The sequence below is a fragment of the Centroberyx affinis genome, unplaced genomic scaffold (assembly GCF_046629955.1).
Source record: "Centroberyx affinis isolate AG114_WGS23_722 - 3 ecotype Tasmania unplaced genomic scaffold, CSIRO-AGI_Caff_v1 ptg004049l_1, whole genome shotgun sequence".
In the NCBI taxonomy this organism is placed as follows: Eukaryota; Metazoa; Chordata; class Actinopteri; order Beryciformes; family Berycidae; genus Centroberyx; species Centroberyx affinis.
The window spans coordinates 929,768-950,146 of record NW_027281845.1 but is presented as its reverse complement, the minus strand read 5'-3'; the positions used below and the strand labels follow the sequence as shown (position 1 = coordinate 950,146).

The following is a 20,379-nucleotide window of genomic DNA, read 5'->3' as shown; positions in this document are numbered from 1 at the left end:
TGCAGTAGACAGTATGAACAAATAGAAGTAAAACCCCAGAATATGCTGTTTCCAAGGACAAAGCATACATTTAATATTTTGAGTCACTAAAACAAACATCTCACTCCATTAGGTAGTACTGCTGTGACTTCTCACCTCACATTCTCCTCTTGTCGCTCATTTTCACCAGTAAACTGAACTAATTCTATCTTTTTTTGCTGCATGAATGCTGAAAAAGTAAGTCAGCAAAGGTCTGTTAGTATAGTATAGTTACATTATTATAGTATTATATTATATAGTAGTATTATATTATTATAGTAGTATAGTTACTTTCGTATACTTTCATTTTATGTCAGAGGCAAGTGAAACTTCACATTTAGTCCAGAAAGTGAGTTAAGCCCTGATTACCCTACTACAAAAATACCATGTTCCCCATAGAGGAATCAATGCTGCTTATTGTTTTCACATTCCCTTTAAAGGTGCCACTTCACTGCAGAGTAACATGCAATCAGTAGCAGCAGTGGTTAAAGGTTACTCCATTAGGCAGTACTGCTGTGACTTTTCACCTCACATTCTCCTCTTGTTGCTCATTTTCACCAGTGCCTATTCTATTTTAGCGCAGTGTGTATACTGTTAATGATGCATCGACCCTGTAAAGGCAAAACCAGCATATAAAAATCTGCTGACCTTGAGTTGCAATACAGTATTTCCTTCTGTAATGGTGAATGAAATAAATAATTTGCTGCACAAATTACTAGTTTTTACAGTAAAATGGAAAGAAAGGATGTGAATTGGACTTGACAGAACCCTGTTTGTCATGTTGTAAAGAACAGCAAATCTGATTCAAACATTAAACCTAAGCAGTGTCTCATGATATATTTAAAAGTTACAGTGATTCATGGTAACAAACATGTACTGGCTCATGAGTAGCAAACAGGCTCTCAAAAAATGTTGTATACTTGGGTTGAAAGTATATTTGCTTTGTTCTCTTCTAATCTAACAGGACTGCATAGAAGGGGATTTTGGTGAACAAAGATGGCGCCTGCCGTTGGTGGTCCTCAAGGCTACACACCACCTGAGGGTGGCTGGGGATGGATGGTGGTGGCTGGGGCCTTCATCTCTATCGGCTTCTCTTATGCCTTCCCCAAGTCCATCACTGTCTTCTTCAAAGAGATTGAGGCGATCTTCAATGTGACCAGCAGCCAGGTGTCCTGGATCTCCTCCATCATGTTAGCTGTCACGTATGGCGGAGGTGAGCTATGATCCAAAATACAATCCACCAAACACAGGTTAGTTAACATTTGGCATTTAGCACATTAAGTAGATTTAAAGATTGAATCATCATTTCTGGCTCTAAGTCCAATTATAGAAATTTTTTTCTCCTGGCGTCATTGACTAATTCAGGATCAGAGTGAGTCTGTAAACATGATCTTGGTATTTTCTCTAAGCCATATTCACAATAAAAGTGAAGTACTCTTTTGTAAGTACAGTAATTGCTTCCCACACTTTCAAGGAGATACAATATACACTATCCCTCGGTTAAAAGCCAATCCATAGCTCTGCAAACGTCATCTGTTCATAGTGAGGCCACAGCGCAAGTTTGACAATATTGTCAAAATTAAGATGGCCAGACTTGACTCAAACCTTCCTCACTGAAATAAAACAAATGGAGTTTTTAAAATGCTGTTATTCCTCTACTGAAGTGTTGTTTATCAAAGTGCAACATTACCTGTCTCCGGAGCATATCAATGGGGTTTAGGCCTATGTGCCTTTTATACCAGATGAATGTTGTCCTTGATGCTTTGCATGAGAGTGGAGGACCGTTGAGGGGCAAGGATGGGTTCCTGCACTGAGGAGATGAATGGGAGGCTGGATGATGTCAAATAGATCTGTCCAGTCAGGTGACGATAAGGCTCTTTTCATCTGCGTGATATTCAACACGTAAAGAGCATAGTTCAAAGGAGCTCCATCAAGACTGTCTGTGGTCTGAAAACAAAGCACAACAATACAGTAAGACTCTATTTACTCTAAGGATAGCACTTTGACAAGATGATAGTATCCCATGCATACTGTTAAATGTATTTTATTCTAAACTGAACTAATTCTTTTTTTGCTGCATGAATGTTGAAAAAGTAAGTCAGCAAAGGTCTGTTAGTGACTTTCGTAGACACCATATAGAGTTTTATGTCAGAGGCAAGTGAAACTATAGTATAGTATAGTTACATTATTATAGTATTATATTATATAGTAGTATTATATTATTATAGTAGTATAGTTACTTTCGTATACTTTCATTTTATGTCAGAGGCAAGTGAAACTTCACATTTAGTCCAGAAAGTGTTAAGCCCTCATTACCCTACTACAAAAATACCATGTTCCCCATCGAGGAATCAATGCTGCTTATTGTTCAGCAACACATTCCCTTCAAAGGTGCCACTTCACTGCAGAGTATCATGCAATCAGTAGCAGCAGTGGTTAAAGGTTACTGGGTCGCGCTGTGGAAATCTCTGTGTGTCTTTCTCTTAACAGTGTGTTGTTTAATAATCTGGTTCATCAGTGGCAGCACATGATGGCCATAAGATTGCATAGCAGTGTTTCCCACATATAGACTTTACTTGGGCAGGTATATTTACAGGTATATTAACGGCCGCCAAAGTATATTTGGCGACCCATTTTAGCATTTTCTTTAATATTTTTTTTAACCGTCCGAGAGAACGACGTCATCGGCGATCGATTAACTAGTGGACAATCTCCCCTCTCTACCCCTTTTCCCACACATAGAAAACTTTGTGGCAGGCACAAATTTTCTTTTATTTAACTATTTAATCGTAGAACGGCGTGGAGCGCATTGATTCGCTCAGTCCCTAATTGCTCCACGCGACCTCTCTCTCTCGCTCTCTCCCCCTCCCTCTCTCTCTCTCTCTCTCTCTCTCGCTCTCTCACCGGACCCGTCTGTACGCCTCCCACTGCACACGCGTGAGGGATATTTTTTTTTTAGCACGCTGTATAGCCTAGCTGCTAGACAGTATCCACTGAGTGGACTGATAACGTTTTTAACTCTGAATGTTTGCTCCCTCAATCCAGTTCAATATTGAAAAATATTTTCAAAGAAGGAAAAGGACTCGTCCCGAGGAGGAGCAGGGACAGTCTGGACCAGAGGAGCTGCTGAGCATTAAAACAGAGTAGATAATAATGTCAAAGGCTAGTAATTTAACGATGTAAAGATACAGGTGAAACTGACAGCGCAGAGAGATGTAGCAGGGCAGAGGGGCAGAAAAGCAGATGTCTCTGTAAAAGGGGTCTCATTTCTATTCTTCACCTTGTAGACAAAAGCAAGCAACAAACAGAACAGTGTAGCATTGTTTATATTTTTAAGTTATGTTATCTTTCAAAATGTTAGTCAGAATGTGAATGTTTGTCAGTGATGTGAGTAAATGAAAGCTGAATCATGTTACAGCCTGTAAAAGTTTAAGTTTCTGAGCACATCCTGAGGAGAAGTTCATTAAGCACCTATTGTTATGTACTTCTGTACTCCTTCAATTTTTGATTCATTACATTCGTAATATTCTACATTGGTTTCTCTCCCACCTTTTTATCCTAAGCAACTCTCCATGCGAGGCGGAAGGAAAGAACTCATTGTTAGTGCGGAGCCTGCCTGCGTTACAATTTAAAAACCCTTTGTCTTGCATCGTGCTGGCAAATGAGTCTGGACAACCTCTAAACAAAAACTGTCAGATTCTATTTAGGTTCATTGGGTAGTGCAGGGATTTGGCAGGGAGGCAGAAGTGTCTTCCATGTGGATCCTCATTCTCATTTAGGCCTGTTGTTATAAGCCATAGACGGAGATGGCATTTTGTGACCTGAAACCCCCGTGTCTTTGAAGCATTTGTTTACAAATCATAGTGCTTTTGTTGAATTAATGTTGAATCCAAGGTACATGCATATTAATAAGTTGATTTACTGTTGCTACATTCATTCAATCATTCTATATTTATACTTGTGAACCAGGCTCCAAAAATGCTAAAGCGAATAGCAAACAATGTACTCATTTAAGAAGGGAATGGTTAAGACCTAAGTTGTTATTCTGACCCCATACACGCACCAGTACCCCCAACCCCTGAAACACACACACTCCCACCCACATACACCCACCTTCTCATCTGAACTGAGGTATTTCCAATGATCATTTTAAATGTGCTTAGAGTCCCATTAAGGAGAGTCCACAAGCCAATTATTTTCTCTGTCAATTTTTATGAATCTGTGAACCAAATAAATGATCATTTCATTACGATTTTCATGCTTTTTTATGACAGGTCGCATTATTAATGGCATGAGAGCACATCTACTGCAGTGCAGCATTGACAAAAATGATTGCAGAAGTTGTGTGAATTCACTGTGCCAGAGCTGTGGCATTGGGGCTCTCTGGTGGTCAAATGTAGAATTGTGCATTAATAACAACTATATGGCTGTTTTCTGTAGTACTATCACCATTTTCACCTTCTGGTGTGTGTGTGTGTGTGTGTGTGTTGGTCTTCACTCTTCAGGTCCTATCAGCAGCATCCTGGTTAATAAATATGGGAGTCGTCCTGTCATGATGGTGGGAGGATGCTTATCTGGATCAGGCCTCATTGCTGCCTCTTTCTGCAACTCTGTCGAAGCACTGTACTTCTGTATTGGTGTGGTGGGAGGTATCTAATACTGACTTTCCATAATTTTGTAATTTGTCATAAATCAGCAAAGTTTTATTGAACTCTGTTGCCATCTAGTGTCCTTTAAAAGACTAAGAAATGCTTTGAATCTCCAAACTGTTTTATGCCTGGATGAGAAATCCTTAATTTATGATTCAATATACAATTCAAAGTTATTTTCAATGCAACCTTATAGCTAACCTTTTTATTTCTTATTTTCATAGGTTTGGGTTTGTCTTTCAATCTCAACCCTGCCCTCACTATGATTGGAAAGTACTTCTTCAATAAGCGGCCCATTGCTAATGGAATTGCCATGGCTGGCAGTCCTGTCTTTCTTTCTACCCTGGCTCCTCTAAATACCTGGTTCTTTGACCAGTTTGGCTGGAGAGGGAGTTTCCTTATCCTGGGGGGCCTGCTCTTCAATTGCTGTGTTGCTGGTTCCCTCATGCGACCTATAGGACCAAAACCCAAACCTGCAGAGAAAACTACACAGAGGAGGACTGTATCGCAGGTCATTAACAGCTTCATTGACCTCTCTCTGTTCAAGCACCGTGGCTTTTTGCTCTATCTCATGGGCAATGTTGTCATGTTCTTCGGCCTCTTTGCACCACTGGTGTTCCTCAGTAATTTTGCAAAGAGTAAAGATATCCCTAAAGAGAAGGCAGCCTTCTTGCTGTCTGTGCTAGCTTTTGTTGACATGGTTGCCCGGCCCTCCATGGGAATTGTGGCCAACACCAAGTGGATCCGGCCCAGAGTACAATACTTCTTTGCTGCCTCTGTGTTGTACAATGGCGTGTGCCACATCTTTGCCCCCCTATCAGTAGACTACACTGGCTTTGTGATATATGCCATCTTCTTCGGCTTCGCCTTTGGCTGGCTGAGCTCGGTGCTGTTTGAGACCTTGATGGACCTGGTGGGAGCCCAGCGCTTCTCCAGTGGTGTGGGGCTGGTCACTATAGTGGAGTGCGGTCCTGTGTTGTTAGGGCCCCCTTTACTTGGTGAGTGCATTATCCATTGTGAATTAACTTTTTTTGTGTGTGTGGATATATTTGATAAACAACATACCTAAGTGTTGACAATGGTAAAAATGGTGAAATGCAACTCTTGTGATCTCCACAGGGAAGTTCAAAGATGTCTACCATGATTACAAGTACACCTACCAGGGCTGTGGAATCCTCCTCATCGTTGCCAGCGTCTTCCTCTTCGTAGGAATGGGAATCAACTATCGCCTGCTGGACAAAGAGAAAAAAGAAGAGGAGAGAAGGGCCAAGGTGGGAGGCAGAGAGGCACGGTCCAACAGGGACAATGCTGCCAAGGAGGTGGCAGAGGCTAGGAGCAGAGAAGACACTGTCTAATTTGTCTTGTTCCCTAATATGTTACACTTTTGGTGTTCAGTTTAATGTTGTCTGTGAGAAATACATTAATGAAAAAACACTGATGCTTGTGTTAAACAGCACTGAAGAAAGCACATCCTTCTGACTCCTTTACTACTCTACTGTTTGACAATGCATTGTTTGTTTATGACCACAGCAAAATGCACTTATAGGCTCACATGCAATTCAGTGTCTGAAAGAAATCATGGAATATGTTTGCAATCCTATTCAAACCCCAATGAAAAAATCCCTATACTATCCCTATAATATTCTTATAGGGACTTATAGGATTCCTAGTAGCCCACCCAAGTGACCTTATCATACTTAGTATTAATACTTTAGTATTTCTATCTCCTATTGTATCACTATAATATTCCTATAATATTCCTATAGGTCTTTATATTTAGCTTTTCTTTATCCTTCTAAAATGTATTATCAGATTTCTATAGTTATTTTTCATGAGGGAACATTTGCAGTGCAGAGCCAGCTTTATTTTTTGAAAGAGACTGCAAACATTTTCTGTGAAAGCACTTGACAATAATTCACTCCACTTTATGTGCTACTTTAAATCTCTCTCTCGAACACATTTGTAAAAAAAAAAATCCCTATTGGTAAGGACCTGGTGGCAGTATGCAGTTCTTGATGATTAAAAATCCTGAGAGGCACTATCACTTTGTATATTCCACAAATATGTACCTACTAATCCTTGATTCCTCCCAGTTTTGAACATTCTGTATCATTTTGCAGGTCTATTTTTGATGATAGATCTATGGTCATAATCAATGACTGTGAGGGCATTTAAGCTTATTGTATAGCCTAGTGTATTCACATGATGGAAAAATGTGCCATAGACTGCAAGTTATATGTGGAACGCATGTTTCTGTAAAGTAAATAAACTGTCATTTGACAAGGCTATGTACAGTCCACTGTATTCTCATTTCATCTAAGGCAGAGGAAACAAACATCTTATTTATTATAAATTATATCAGAAACATATTAGGTCTTGAGAGGTGCACCAGTATATATTTTTCAGAAACTACTAGTGAGTACTTTATTGCACAGATCGGCTGAAACGAGTACCAAATACCTACTACTCAATTTACAGTCATTTATGTCACATATTGGCCTATAAGACAATTACACAAACAAATGCATCTATTGCGTTAATTTATTAATTTAATCAAATTATGCACTCACCATTTTGTAACAATCACAATCAAATAAAAAGTAAATAATACTGATGAAATACAAAATAGGCTAATTACATAGACTAGAGGATGTAGCCTCATTTTTTCACTGGTTTAACAGCTTATTGGACTCTCAAAAACAGCACTGATGATCTATTGTTGATAGATTCACAGAACAGTCTGGTATAGGCTTCATGAAACAGAATGCCATGTAGCCTGCAAAGCCAAGGTGCTATAGGCTATGAACCTCTCAGACAGCAGCATTTCAGCATTTTCGGGATTAGCTTTTCAGCATTGTCAGGAGACATTTATCCCCCTGCCAAAAAAAATGATATGGCGCCAAAGCACATGTCTTTAAAGTATTGATATCTTAATTTATCAATCTGCATACTGTACTGGACTATTCCAATCACTGACCTATAATTAAGAGTCCCACACTATAGACACTATTGGTGTATCTCCTGCCTAATGATAATTAATTATAATATTAACATTAGCCTATGACATGAGGTCCATTGTTGGGCACAATTTTCTAAAAGATTTCAGTCTTTAAAACTCATCTGTAATTTTCAACACTTTAATGTGTCATATTTGTGTTATTACATAAGTTATGTTGAAAAGTAACACAAATGGGTGTTATATTGTTTCAAGGCAACTCCTGGAAGTTTTGGAAAACAATAACATATTTGAAATATTTCAGTCTGGTTTCCGTCAGCAGTACAGCATTGAAACTGCCCATGTCAAGGTTGTAAATGTATCCTGATGAATACCAATACAGATTAGTTTTAAGGCTTTGCATGGCCTGGCTCCTAGTTATCTTTCTGAACTTTTGATTATACCTGTATGAACCTTATGAATCTGTGGACAGCCTGAGATCCTCAGGCAGGAACCTTTTTTAAAAAAAAATTGTTATTATTATTTAAGATTTGTGGGCGGTTTTGCCTTTATTTGATAGACATTAGTGAAGACAGTCAGGAAAGGTTGGGAGAGAGAGAGGGGGATGGCATGCAACAAAGGTCTTGAGCAAGTAATGCTGTCTGGATCTAAAAGGATATTCTCTTTTTTCAAGTCACATCTTAACTCCAATTGTAATTGTCAACTGCTTCAATTAAATAAATAAATGAATAAATAAATACAATAATAATAAAGACTTGAGTTTTGACGCGATAAGAAATCACATAGGCTACATGTGCACCTTTATTGCAAGTTTGTCATTAGCCAGACTAACCTAACATCTGTTTGAATGAAGTTAGTCAAATGATTTTGTTAAACTGCATGACGTCCGTGTTTGTTTGTCTTCCGGATTTGAGTTTCCGACACATCACATGAATGCAACGCTGTTCAACAGCCGACTTGTTGTTAGTCCCGGATGTCGGACTTTCCCACCAGTACGTGAACGCACCATTATTTACCCTTCTGTTTCATTGTCTGTCCTTTGTCAGTATTTTATTTCTCTTGATTGTGAAGCACTTGTAACTTTGTTTTGAAAAGTGCTAAACAAAGATTATTCTTATTGTCCTAAACTAGACACATATGTACTGAAAATGACACATCCATTTTAAGTGATAAACCTATTAAATTATGGACAGAACCTACGATTAGAGCCCATGGGTCCATTATCGGACATTCCCCCGTCTCATACAGTAATGGTATCATTTCCCGTTTCTTCCACACAACTTTTTGACAAGATGTGAGGAGCCCGGAAAACTCCTATAGGTATGTATCCGTACAGAAATGCACATTCCTAGGTCAACCTGTTTAAATACAGTGGATTTGTCGTTTGAGGCGTGTGGTAGTGTTAATTTCTCCGGAAAAGAACATTACAACGTCAAGAGTGTCCGGCAATGGAGGTCTTGGTACCGGCTGTCCGATAATGGAAGCGGGTGCATTCGCGTCGCAACGCCACTATCCACAGGAGAACTCATGCTCGCGCCCGCACACCGTCGTCGAATTTAAACCGTTAAGCCGTCAGTGCCGTTGGTTTCTTCTCCTCACTTTTGTTTTATTGCTAGCCAGGTTAAGCTGAATAGTACATTTGGTTAATGTTAAAGGCTAGCTAATTAGCGTTACCACTGACAGGTAGATAGCTATTTTATTATTGTTTTGTGGTTCTCTTGAAGTTGTTGGGAACTCCTAACATTAGGTGACGTTGGTTAGCTAGCTAACGTTAGCTGTGTTAACTCCTCCAGTGATAGCGTTAGCTAACCACCTAGCTGTGTTTGAGCTAAATTCAGACCTCTTGATATTCATATAGCTAACGTATAACCTATGTTAACTTTCAAAATATTTAATGCTGAGCTACCTTTGTCGTCCTTTGTTTCAGAATGGAGAGAGACCGAGGATTTAACTTCAAGCTGTTGGTGCCTCTCAGGGCGAATTCAGGACAGGTCTCTGCTGTTAGACCTCAGGAAATTGTAATTGTTTGCTTTGTTGTTAGAATAAAGCATTCATGAATAGAGACTGTTGTAGCCTAGGAGGGTGGAAGCCTTAATACCTATGATGAGTAAGCATAACATCTGCTTTCCCCCAGGGTTACAATAAATGTTTCGACAAAGAGCAAAGTATGCCCTTCTCCAATACTAGCATGGTTGTGCCAACTAAACCAACCAGACAAGGTATTTTCTATTATGCAGCACTAAGCTGTCATTTCAGGCTACATAATTTCACAATGAGAAGTAGGCAAGGTATCATAAACTTTATTATGTGCATTATAAACTCATTAGGTATTATTCTGTCTCCTCTAAAGATGTGCCCAAGATGAAAGTTTTACCATCAATCGACACAGAGGTAAGATATGTGTTGTATAGACATGTGGAGTAGGTATAGACTTGGCCTCTGCGGCAAATGCATTCTAAATTTTGTCAGTTCACTTCCCATTATTGTGCATATTCCCCAGAATAATTGCAATCCTGAACAGCTTTATTCTAAGCTGTTTGATGAAGTTGAAAAAATAAAGTGTTGGAAAGTCAAGGTTGAATCTGAGACTGTGCAAAAGGAAAGGAAACTGCAAGAAAACAAAAGAACAATTGAAACTCAGCGCAAAGCCATTCAAGAATTGCAGGTGTGTGCTTCAGTTAGTATGACAGGGTTTCTTTTCTCTCACTCTTTTGTATGGACGATTGATAATAGTCACACAGCATTCTCTAAGCCCTTTGGTGTAGTTGTATGCGTATTGTATGAAACCCTGTCAGTTAGTATGACAGGGTTTCTTTTCTCTCACTCTTGTATGGACGATTGATAATAGTCACACAGCATTCTCTAAGCCCTTTGGTGTGGTTGTATGCGTATTGTTGTATGTGGTGTTTCTCTGCATTTTACAGTTTGGAAATGAAAGTCTCAGTATAAAGCTGGAGGAACAGATCAGTGAAAATGAAGATTTGAGGAACAAGTATGAGTTTTGTTTGGATTTTGTTCTGTTTTAGACAGGCTAGATAGGCTCAATAAAGGCTTGATAGACCCCACAATGGAACTTTTGGATGTAAATGTTTTGTTTACATAAAGTTCTAATTTTAAATACAGAAACAATGCAACACAGAACTTGTGTACTTTACTCAAAGATACTTTCCAACGCTCAGCTGAGAAAATGCATTTATGTAAGTAAAAAGTACTTTAAAATTTTCTATGCAAATATGCCAAGCAGCCTTATTATTCGGATGCAGAAAATAATTACTGAATGATGCATACATTTTTATAATTGTTTCGGTAGTTGAATCTGAGAGAGAGGAAACACATCACCTCTTTATGGAAAATAGTGAGAGTATTCAGGTAAATATCTCTACATCTCCATATAAAAAAGGAAGCTAGGCTTACCTGGTTGGACAGTATTTAGCAAAGCAATAGTACATAAAGTTGGTTGGTGGGTTCACAATTACAAATAATCTCTTTCTGTAGAAAATAATTGCTGCATTCAAGAGCCTTCATATTCGAGTAGAAGCCGATCAACATGAAATGCAGAAAGGTATTTGTTTTTCAGTGTATGATTATCATGGTTTTCACTTACCCTGGAAAAAACAAACTTAAAGAGTAATTTTTCAGTCAGGAAAAACATTTCATAGAAATAGCAATGATGGCACTTTGATATTGAGCATATCCTTGCACACTTTATTGATAATGTCTTGGAAATGTCAAGGAAAATCACTTCCGTAAAGGACTGAGGACTTTGATTATTGATTAGCAGGAGAACAAGAGTATTAACCATTTGATCTATTTTTTTTTCAGTCAAAGAGGGATTGCTGCAATTCGAAGATCTAAAGGAGAAATTTGACCAAGAATATAACATGAAACAGAAAGAGGTTAGTACTAAAAAAACAACAACACTCAATTCAGGTCAATTTAGTTGGGTACTCAGTATAACCATGTAGATTTTGGAGACAGGTGTTTAAGTCTCAATTATTGAGACTACAGATTTAAAGAATGGAGAATGCATTTACAGGTTGTAGTGCTTCAAACAAAATTGAAGGATAAGGAGAATGAACTACAAAAAGTCCTGCTTAACCTTCATGAAACCCAGGGGAGTTGCAAACAACTTCAAGAGACAGCAAGTAAGATCAAGATAAGATTTCAAGATAAGCTGGTCTTATGTCAAATTGCATAATGTAAGATTGAGAGTGGTTTGTAGTGACCACTAAGAAATGCTAAAAGTAAGCAAAAATACACAAGAGGTGTTGTTAGACATGAATCATGAACATTTTTATAAAATGGCAGCAACTCACCATTATAATACAAAAAGAATGCAAATGTTCAATACTACTACTATACTCAGTAATGCCCAGTACTAGTACAATAATAACAAAATAATAATAATTAAATGTCTTTCATCTGCCAAGCAACATGATTCTATTACTGGTATGAGTGGTGATTGTTGCTAATATTTAAATTAACCATTATGTGGTCAAAGGTTTGCAAGTATCATGTATTTTACAACAGTGTGACTGCAACAAACAGAACTGAGGACTGGAACTATGCGTCTTTACTATCCGTATTACATAATTTATTGCCTATGCAGTGTATAAGTTATTTTATAACTTCTTATAAAAATGTCACAAAATATAAAAAATAAATAGTCCTAATTATAAAATGACAGGCCTTATTGTCAATTAATCATATTTACTCCAATGTAGTGATCAACATCAGTTCTGTTAGTAATGAGGAGGAAAAAGAGGGATACTATAGATAATATTGTCATCAAACATTATTTGCTACCTTTACAGATCAACAATATGAACTTCTCAAAAGCTCTAAAAATGAACAGGACTGCCTTCTTCAAAAACTGCAAACTGCAGAGCAGCTCTGTAAAGAAACTGAGGTGAGCGGTGTTAAGATTCCTGTCATGTTCAATTAAAGTAGGCTCTGTTGTGCGCTGTCTACCTTGACTGAATTGTTATCTTTCCCTCAAAGACAAGTCGGGAAGCTATCGCCACAGCACTGGAACAGAGTAAAGAAGAATATGCGCAGATCATCCTCAAGAAAGACTCAAGCTTGCAGGAGCTCAACAAAGTTAAAGATCAACAAGCAGACGAACTGGAGCAGATTCAGACAACCATTCATGAGCTACAAAATTCACTAACCTTTGAGATACAGAGGTATGATTAAGCCCTGAAAATTCTCAATATTTTCCAGACTAAATATTATTTTCATCACGTCATGTTCCCGTTTTGACTCATTTTCAAGGGCCAAGGAACTTGAGGTTAAACTCATGGCAATCAACAAGGAGCTTGAAAGGAAAACCACACTTCTGGGTAAGCCTCACTCAATGAAATAAGTGATGCTCTATTAACTGTCAAGCTGAAAGAAAATATTTTATTCAATAGGAGAAACCATGGAGCAGAGTGCAAAGAAAGATGGGCAGATCAAAATCCTTGAGGATGAACTGGTGAAGTCTTGTATTTCTAGATGCAATTGTTCAAACATTTATCATCATAGAGCAGATCACTACAGCAGTTGACTTTAAGACACTTACATCATTGTTGTTCATAGGACATAAAATCAAAATCCATTGAGTCCCTGTTGGGGAAGATTGAAATTATCGAGGTCAGAGTAGAGGAACTCACAGCTGAGCTTTCAAGGAAAACTGAACAAGCCCGACTTTTCAAGGTGATGCGAATACACTCTCCATCTCAGAATACAGATGTTTGAGTTTATCCAGTAATTTAGTGCTGATGATTTAAAAAAGATATGCCCTGTTTTTTCAACTTTATTTTTGTTGACACAGAATAAAGTTGATATTGCCTCTGCTGAAAAGAATATACTAGAGAAGGCTTGTGAGGCAGCTGAAAAGGCACAAAAAGATTTAAAGGAGAAGGCCAATACTTATGAGGTTTGGTTTGACATTTTTTTTCTCCTTTACCTACAGTCTCTAACTCACTGTAGAATTTGTTATTGGGAAATCATTTTTATAGTGACAAAATATTGATAGATATGTTAAGGACTTACATATGCGTAGCTTGACCATGTTATGTGTTTTTTTCAGATCAAAGTGCAGGAGATGGAGGGGCAATTAATTATTGAGATGAAGAAAAATGAAGCATACACCTTTCAGATGGAGCAGCTGAAGAAAGACATCATGCAGCATGAGTGAGTTCTTAAATAGTCATTCTATAATATTTGCTACAATATTACAGTAGATTAGACTGTTTTCTGTCTTAATGTCTACAGTGAAAAATTGTTTGTATAGTAATAATGTTTAATGTGTCTAATTGTTAAGAGTAAAGTACGAAGAGCTATTGTCAAGCTTTAATGAACTTCAGTCTGAGAAGAAGACCATTCAAGAGCAAATTGAGAGTGGATCATCTGAAGCAAAAGCTCTTGAGAAAAACCTAAAGGTCTGAACAAAAATCAAATGTGCTAATCCATTTTCAAGCATAGCTGTTGGAGGCATTCGGGACTAATGCACTTTTTTAAGTGCTGTTTTTTTTATTGTACTGTATGAATGATAAATGATGGAAATGCTTTGACTGATCAGGCCAGTGAGGAAAAGGGGATGAAGATCACAAAGGAACTTCAAAGACTTGAAGAGGAAAACCGATGTTTACGGTCAGTTTGTGTTTTCTAGATCTAAAGATTTGAGACATTGTACAGTTTGTTAGATTAAAATTTGTCTGATTTTCATTAAATAGAGAAGAAGTTGACTCACTGAACACCAAAATCCATGACAAATATGAAGAAACTGAGAACCTGCAGAAGAACATTGAAGAAAGGGTAAGTATGTCAATTAACACTTGTTGTTAATACTATTACAAACCCAAGGGGCCATAAAGGTGCATGCAGTTCTGCCAATAGTGTTGCTAAATGTTGAGTCTCATGTGCTTCTTTTCCTTTCTAGTGTGAGCATTTGCAGGAGGAAATCACAAAAAAAGTAAAGCAGATCAAAGAATTGGAAGCAAAGGTGATAAAAAAAAATCAATTAGATGCTTTTATTATTGTTATTATTATTGGGCATTTTCTAGAACTAATAAAGCAATTGTTTGCTTTTTAGCTGTGCAATCTCAAGACAAAATTTGAGTCTAAAGCTAAAGCCCAGGAGGAATGCCAAAAAGAGGTTTGTAGTGGCTATGAAACTAAAGATACACACTACATACAATGACATTGTTATTTATTTAGCTAAGGGTTCTCTTATGTATTTTCAGAATAAAACACTTAAGAAACAAATAGCAAAAGAGACTGCAAAATCCAGTCAACTTGAAAATGTGGTATAGTAATGATTTTTTCCCCCTCCAGTTCTCAAATCTTCACAATGATACTATTTACTTAACTTAAAAGCGCACCTCCATATAATGCAAATGCCTGTTTTTGTTTGTTTCTTACTTTAGATCAACAATCTCAAAGAGGAGTCCCAGAACTGTAAAAGACTGAGTGAGGAAGAACATCAAAAATTGCTTGAGGATCTTGGGTCCAAATCAACCTTTGCAGCAGAGCTTCAGGATGAGGTTACTGTTGTAATTTAATGTTCTTTTGACACATTTTTAGTTACATAAAAAAAGAAAGAAAAAAAAAACCTCAAACACATTCTCTTATAGGCACAAAAGCTCAGATGTGCAGCTGCAGAGGCCAACATGAATAAAGAAGATGCAGAACTGAAGTGCCAGCACAAGATAGCCGACATGGTTGCATTGATGGAAAAACACAAGGTAAGGTCATCATGTTATCTGGAAATACTCTTTAATAGCATGGCTGTCAATCAAAACACATGTTGCATTGGAAGGAACTTGACATTGTTGTTGCTAGAGCCAGTATGACCGAATAGTGGAAGAGAAGGATGCAGAGCTCAAGAGGAAAGAAATGGATGCTGTTGCTAGTAGGACGTCACTGGTATGATGCTGAAAAAAGCATAAAATGAAAATTTTATTGAAAGTAAATAATGAATGCATTAAATATTAACACTGTCAACCCTGAATTATTACCATCAGGAGTTGGAGCTCTTACAGAGTAAGACAGAAAATGATTGTCTGAAAAAACAGCTGAAGAAAGAGATGACAGAGAAGGTAAGTATTTCATCTAGTTGGCATCAGTTCTTTCTGTTTTCTTCTGAAACAATCTCTGCTTACTACATTTTGAAAGACAATTCAGTCTTTGAGAGACATTCTTCATTGGCTACTAGGGAAACCTGCAAAAGGAGATGAATGAATTGAAGAAAGACATTTCATCCATGAAAATCAGTCAACAATCAGAAGCAAAGAACAAGCAGGTAAAATATGTATAACAGAAAATAGGAAACCACTGAATAGCAGGTTTGTTGTGAAAAAGAATTGTCCTGCACATTCCCTATAATTCATTTTTAAACTTTTAGTCAGCGGAATCAAACTCTAATGAAGCAAGATGTACAGAGACTCCGAAAGAAACGTCTGTAAAGAGGCATGTATTAGACTTCAAGACCAGAAAAACTCCCAACTACAGCAAAGACCATGAGAGTACTGCAAATACAAAGATGAATGTGAGTTAAATTTATTCTACTGAAAAGTTGTTTTTAGATTTAGCAGCTAGTGTCATTTCAAGCACATCCTTCATTGTTCAGGTGAATTGGAAATGAAAAGAATTAGTCTGTTTCAGTTTATTTTGCATAAAACAGTTCTACATACTGTGGTTACATTTTAATTCACCACTGGTAACCTGCTTGCTTTCTCATAAAGTTTGATTATGACTGCCATTATAATTGGCATTGTATGTTTCATGCTGAAGGAACCTGAGACTCAAGTTGTCAAAACCCCACTTTGGAACGTTACCAGCAGAGCTGGAGCAGCATCAAAGGTTAAGGTAAAAACAAATGTATTTTTTTAAGTATTTTATATTCACTCTGCTTTTATCCATTTTTTGACCATAATCCCAAGGTATTACCATTCATATACAATTAGTAATTATATAAAACACAACAAAAATTCTAGAAATTTGCTTTTAAACACTAATTTTAGAGTAGAGGTGATATCCAGCATGTATCTTAATGCATACAGCAACCTAATTCATATAGATATGCAGCACTATTTGTGAGTGTCGTGTGTGTGTATGCATGTGTGTTTGTGTATGGGATGTGTATTGTACAGTGCATTGACACTAGGAAGTGTTACTCTCATTTTGTGTCTCTATGGTGTTGCAAAGCGTGCATCAACTCGATACACATATCACTGTAGCCTATTAGTGCACGACACTGCATAGTATTCAATTGCCAGGAGACAAGGTTAACAATGCCATAACTTGTGTGCAGCTCTATTATCACAAGATTGTTACTAAGTGTAAATTACATTTTAAGTCTTCTGTGCCAAAGGAAACTGACACTGAATCCATCAAAACTCCATCTGGAACAACACCAAAAACCAAGGTACAAAACGGTTTATTCCTAAAGTGAATGTTGAGTAAGCAAGCAATGATTTAGAGACCTTTATACCATAGTTTTCAGTGTGCCATGTGATGTTGTATTATCACAGCACTGATAATAACTAAGACTTACATTGTTTGCCTTTTGTATAAGGAAATTCAGAAAGACCTCAAAACCCCATCTAGGAGTACCACAAATAGGGTTGGAGCAACACCAAAGATCAAGGTAAAATCAGATCATTCAGACATTTCCCAAAATGCTCCCAAAATGCTCCTGATTGATTTAGTTCTGTTTTTCTGAGATTTACTCTTTCAATTCCCTTACAGTCCTATAGAATAAGGACACCCCCTTCTGCTGAAAAATCAGCACCTTGGAGGAAGGGCATCATGGAGCTTGACCCCAAGTCTGACAGCTCTGAACAAAATGATCTCTTGGTGAATAGTACTTTTTATGGCTGAGGGTTTATTTAGCCAGAGGTTTATTATCAACCCAGTTCATGCAGTGAACTTTGATTGATCAATGTGTGTAACATTGGCAGAAGAACTGATATATTGATATTTTGTTCCTCTTCATGATAGACCTTTGCAGATGCACCTGAACCCAGTTTTTCTGCTCCACACCGCAAACTCAATATCTTCAAAAAGGTAATATGAACTTATTGATCTAATATTAATCAAAAAGAATGTTGTTGCATTTAAAGAAGATGGTCAGATTGTGAAGAAGTTAGCCACTAGCATACATATTTTTATCAAGTAATACTTGGTAATTTACATTGAAAAATTGGATCAATATTTCTTTAGATCCAGAGCCCTGTCATTCATAAATCACCAGGGAACTCCTTGAAGCTGGCTGCGATAAAAAGGATGAGAGATGCTGGTTGGACTGCTGTTACTGGCTCTGACAAAAAGAAGAAGAAGACTAATGAAAAGATCTTTGCATAGATAGTACTCTTATGCATCAGATAGACACAGTAATAATAATAGATAAGTGTAGGCGTTCATATAAATTCCAGATTTGTTTCTAAACATTCATATGGCATCAGAGGTGGGTTTTAGGTGACTGTAGATGCTGGAAGAAGTTACTCACCCTCCATATTTTGAAGTTTGAAGAAAATGTTCCTTTGCTGTTGTAGTGCTGTTGTTTTGCAACTACCAATTCACCACATATAGAATCATTTACCATTGGTGGTGTTCTTGTAAAAGTTCATGCTGCATGTGCTTGCTCCAATGTTGTTTCTTTGTAGCTATTTTGCACAAATTCATATTGTTGGTATGGGGAAAATGCTTGTTCATATATTCATTCTAAATTGCTATGTTCATATATTCATTATATTTATGTATGCCTTTATTGTAATACAAGTTAAAGGGGTGTTCAAGTTCCTTAGCATTGTCCTTGTTTCAATATTCCAGCCATCATAATTTTCCTTTCATCTCAGCCATTAGCCTCTCCATTACGTTTTGAAGTTCACAGTTGTAAAAATCCCAGTCTTGAAAATAGTACTGAATTGTTGATGAGGAAAATCGATTGGTTTGTCCCATTAAATGCCTGTCAAAGGTGACATCTTAAAATGTAGGAATCCTCTCATCCTCTTCATGAAGGAACTCAAGGCGGAATTGAGATTGTTCTGTTGTGGCTGTTGGTTGATTGTCAAAGATTGGATGGCCATCATAAAGTCCTCCAGAAATTACGAGCGTGTCATCTTCTGCTACGAATCGATCTGATGGAAATTAAATAGGTCTTTTTAGCCGCTAATAATAGACTAATGAGTTTGTATTGATTGCATGATGAATGGGGGATTTAACTCCTTACCTGTGTCCTCAGTGTTGTATAGAGGTTGATGCAAGTATTGGATTCTGTGTTTGAATCTGTGGAACGTGTACACAACCAGGCCGACAGCAAACACTCCAAGTACAACGCTGAAGAGAATCGTCATAGTCTTTTCTGAATTATTCAGCCCCAAACCTAGTAATGCAGGAAAAAAATGAAGAAAATAAGGTAATTTGGCAGGAGTTAAATAGAATAAAAAATGATAGAACAGCAAACAAGAATATGGAGCCTGTATCTTACCTTGTGTGGCATTGTGCACTGAATCTGAGGTTGTACTGACAGTCGGAGATGAATTTGCAGTCGAATTGAATGTAGTATCAGGTGTACTGGTATTATCTACAGTTGTCTGGGTTGCTTGGGTTGTCAGCACAGTGAAGGTTGGAGTTTCAGTATTGGGGATTGTGGTTGTCAAGGATGCACCATCTGGTGCAGAGGTCCAGATGGCTGTTGACTGAGTTGTCTGGGGGTGATTTGTGCTCTCAGATGTTGCTGTGGCCTTGGTGAGTGCTGTATCATCTTGGGTAGTGCTGGCAAGGGGAGTTGTGCCCTCAGTCAAGGTTGAGATAACTGTTGCAAAGACTGTCATACCATCAGCGGTGGTGTTAGATGGAGTTCCCATGGCAGTGGTGTGTGTCAAGTTTAAGCTAGGGGTTGGCGTTGTAACTGTGCCAGTCAAATTGGCAGTCAAATTCAAACCCCCTTCTTCTGATGGTGGTGTAGTTGAAGCGAAAGAAAGGGTCAGAAGACAGCATGCCAGAGGAACAAAGTTGGTATCCATGGCCATTGAGTTCTGTAGTGGAAAACAGAATAAAAACATGGGCTCACCCTCAAGTAAAAGAGGAAATGTTGTAAAGACTACATTGGTAAAGGACACCAAGATCAAACATTACAACCACCAAACTGTTAAAGGGCAACAATCCTTCCCTTAGTAATATGCAGCAACAAAATCTAGTCTGTGTTTACTCTGTATTTAAGCCTCTTCAAGCTTGCACAAATGTGACAAGTAGTGACCCTTTGTAAGTATGTCATCTCCAGTGTATCTTCAAAGATTTCATTAAAATGATATTTGCAGCAGTATTTGACTCATATTTTGAAAGCTGGTACACCCTAAATGCTCTTCTTGGCGTGAAAGAGATAATCCATATCAACACTCTGAACGTTTGTAGTCATAAGGACTAATCTATCTCTCAAATGAAAGCTTGTCAAAGCCAAAGCCTTGAAATGAATATACAGTATATGTTTTCAATCTCTATTACTAATCGTTTTGCCAAGTCATTGCCACGGACAGATGAAATATTCAGCTCACCTTGTTCCGTCTGCGAGAGTGAAAACAGGAACTTTGTTCACTTCCCTGAAAGTCATTCACCACCCCCTTGATATGACAGCTTACTCTCCACTCCCTACGCGCCAGAAACAGCACAAGGATTGTCTTCCTGGCATCGAGGCAGGTAAAAGTGGGCAGGTCAGTTCTTTGTAAACTTCCTCTATTGTATGTTGCCAAGGAGACAAGCAACAAGGTT

General features: G+C 37.8%; 2 protein-coding genes across 2 annotated transcripts; both read left to right on the top strand.

The window, feature by feature from the left end:
* The first annotated feature begins 1,014 nt into the window (after positions 1-1,014).
* Positions 1,015-6,906, top strand: slc16a1a (solute carrier family 16 member 1a). Its single transcript, XM_071542293.1, has 4 exons — positions 1,015-1,231; positions 4,524-4,667; positions 4,892-5,665; positions 5,787-6,906. Exons 1-4 carry the CDS (start codon positions 1,015-1,017, stop codon positions 6,020-6,022), a joined length of 1,371 nt encoding a protein of 456 aa, XP_071398394.1. The 3' UTR covers positions 6,023-6,906.
* Positions 6,907-9,551: 2,645 nt separating this feature from the next.
* sycp1 (synaptonemal complex protein 1) lies at positions 9,552-18,596 on the top strand. The gene is made up of 32 exons (XM_071542284.1): positions 9,552-9,641; positions 9,758-9,842; positions 9,974-10,014; positions 10,124-10,288; positions 10,548-10,615; positions 10,747-10,820; positions 10,934-10,992; positions 11,119-11,185; positions 11,446-11,519; positions 11,660-11,768; positions 12,438-12,532; positions 12,625-12,809; positions 12,898-12,965; positions 13,038-13,099; positions 13,204-13,320; positions 13,439-13,624; positions 13,697-13,800; positions 13,931-14,048; positions 14,189-14,259; positions 14,343-14,424; positions 14,549-14,611; positions 14,702-14,764; positions 14,853-14,915; positions 15,036-15,152; positions 15,243-15,353; positions 15,451-15,534; positions 15,633-15,707; positions 15,824-15,910; positions 16,013-16,156; positions 17,186-17,257; positions 17,359-17,466; positions 17,833-18,596. Exons 1-32 carry the CDS (start codon positions 9,552-9,554, stop codon positions 17,971-17,973), a joined length of 3,048 nt encoding a protein of 1,015 aa, XP_071398385.1. The 3' UTR covers positions 17,974-18,596.
* Positions 18,597-20,379: the final 1,783 nt, after the last annotated feature.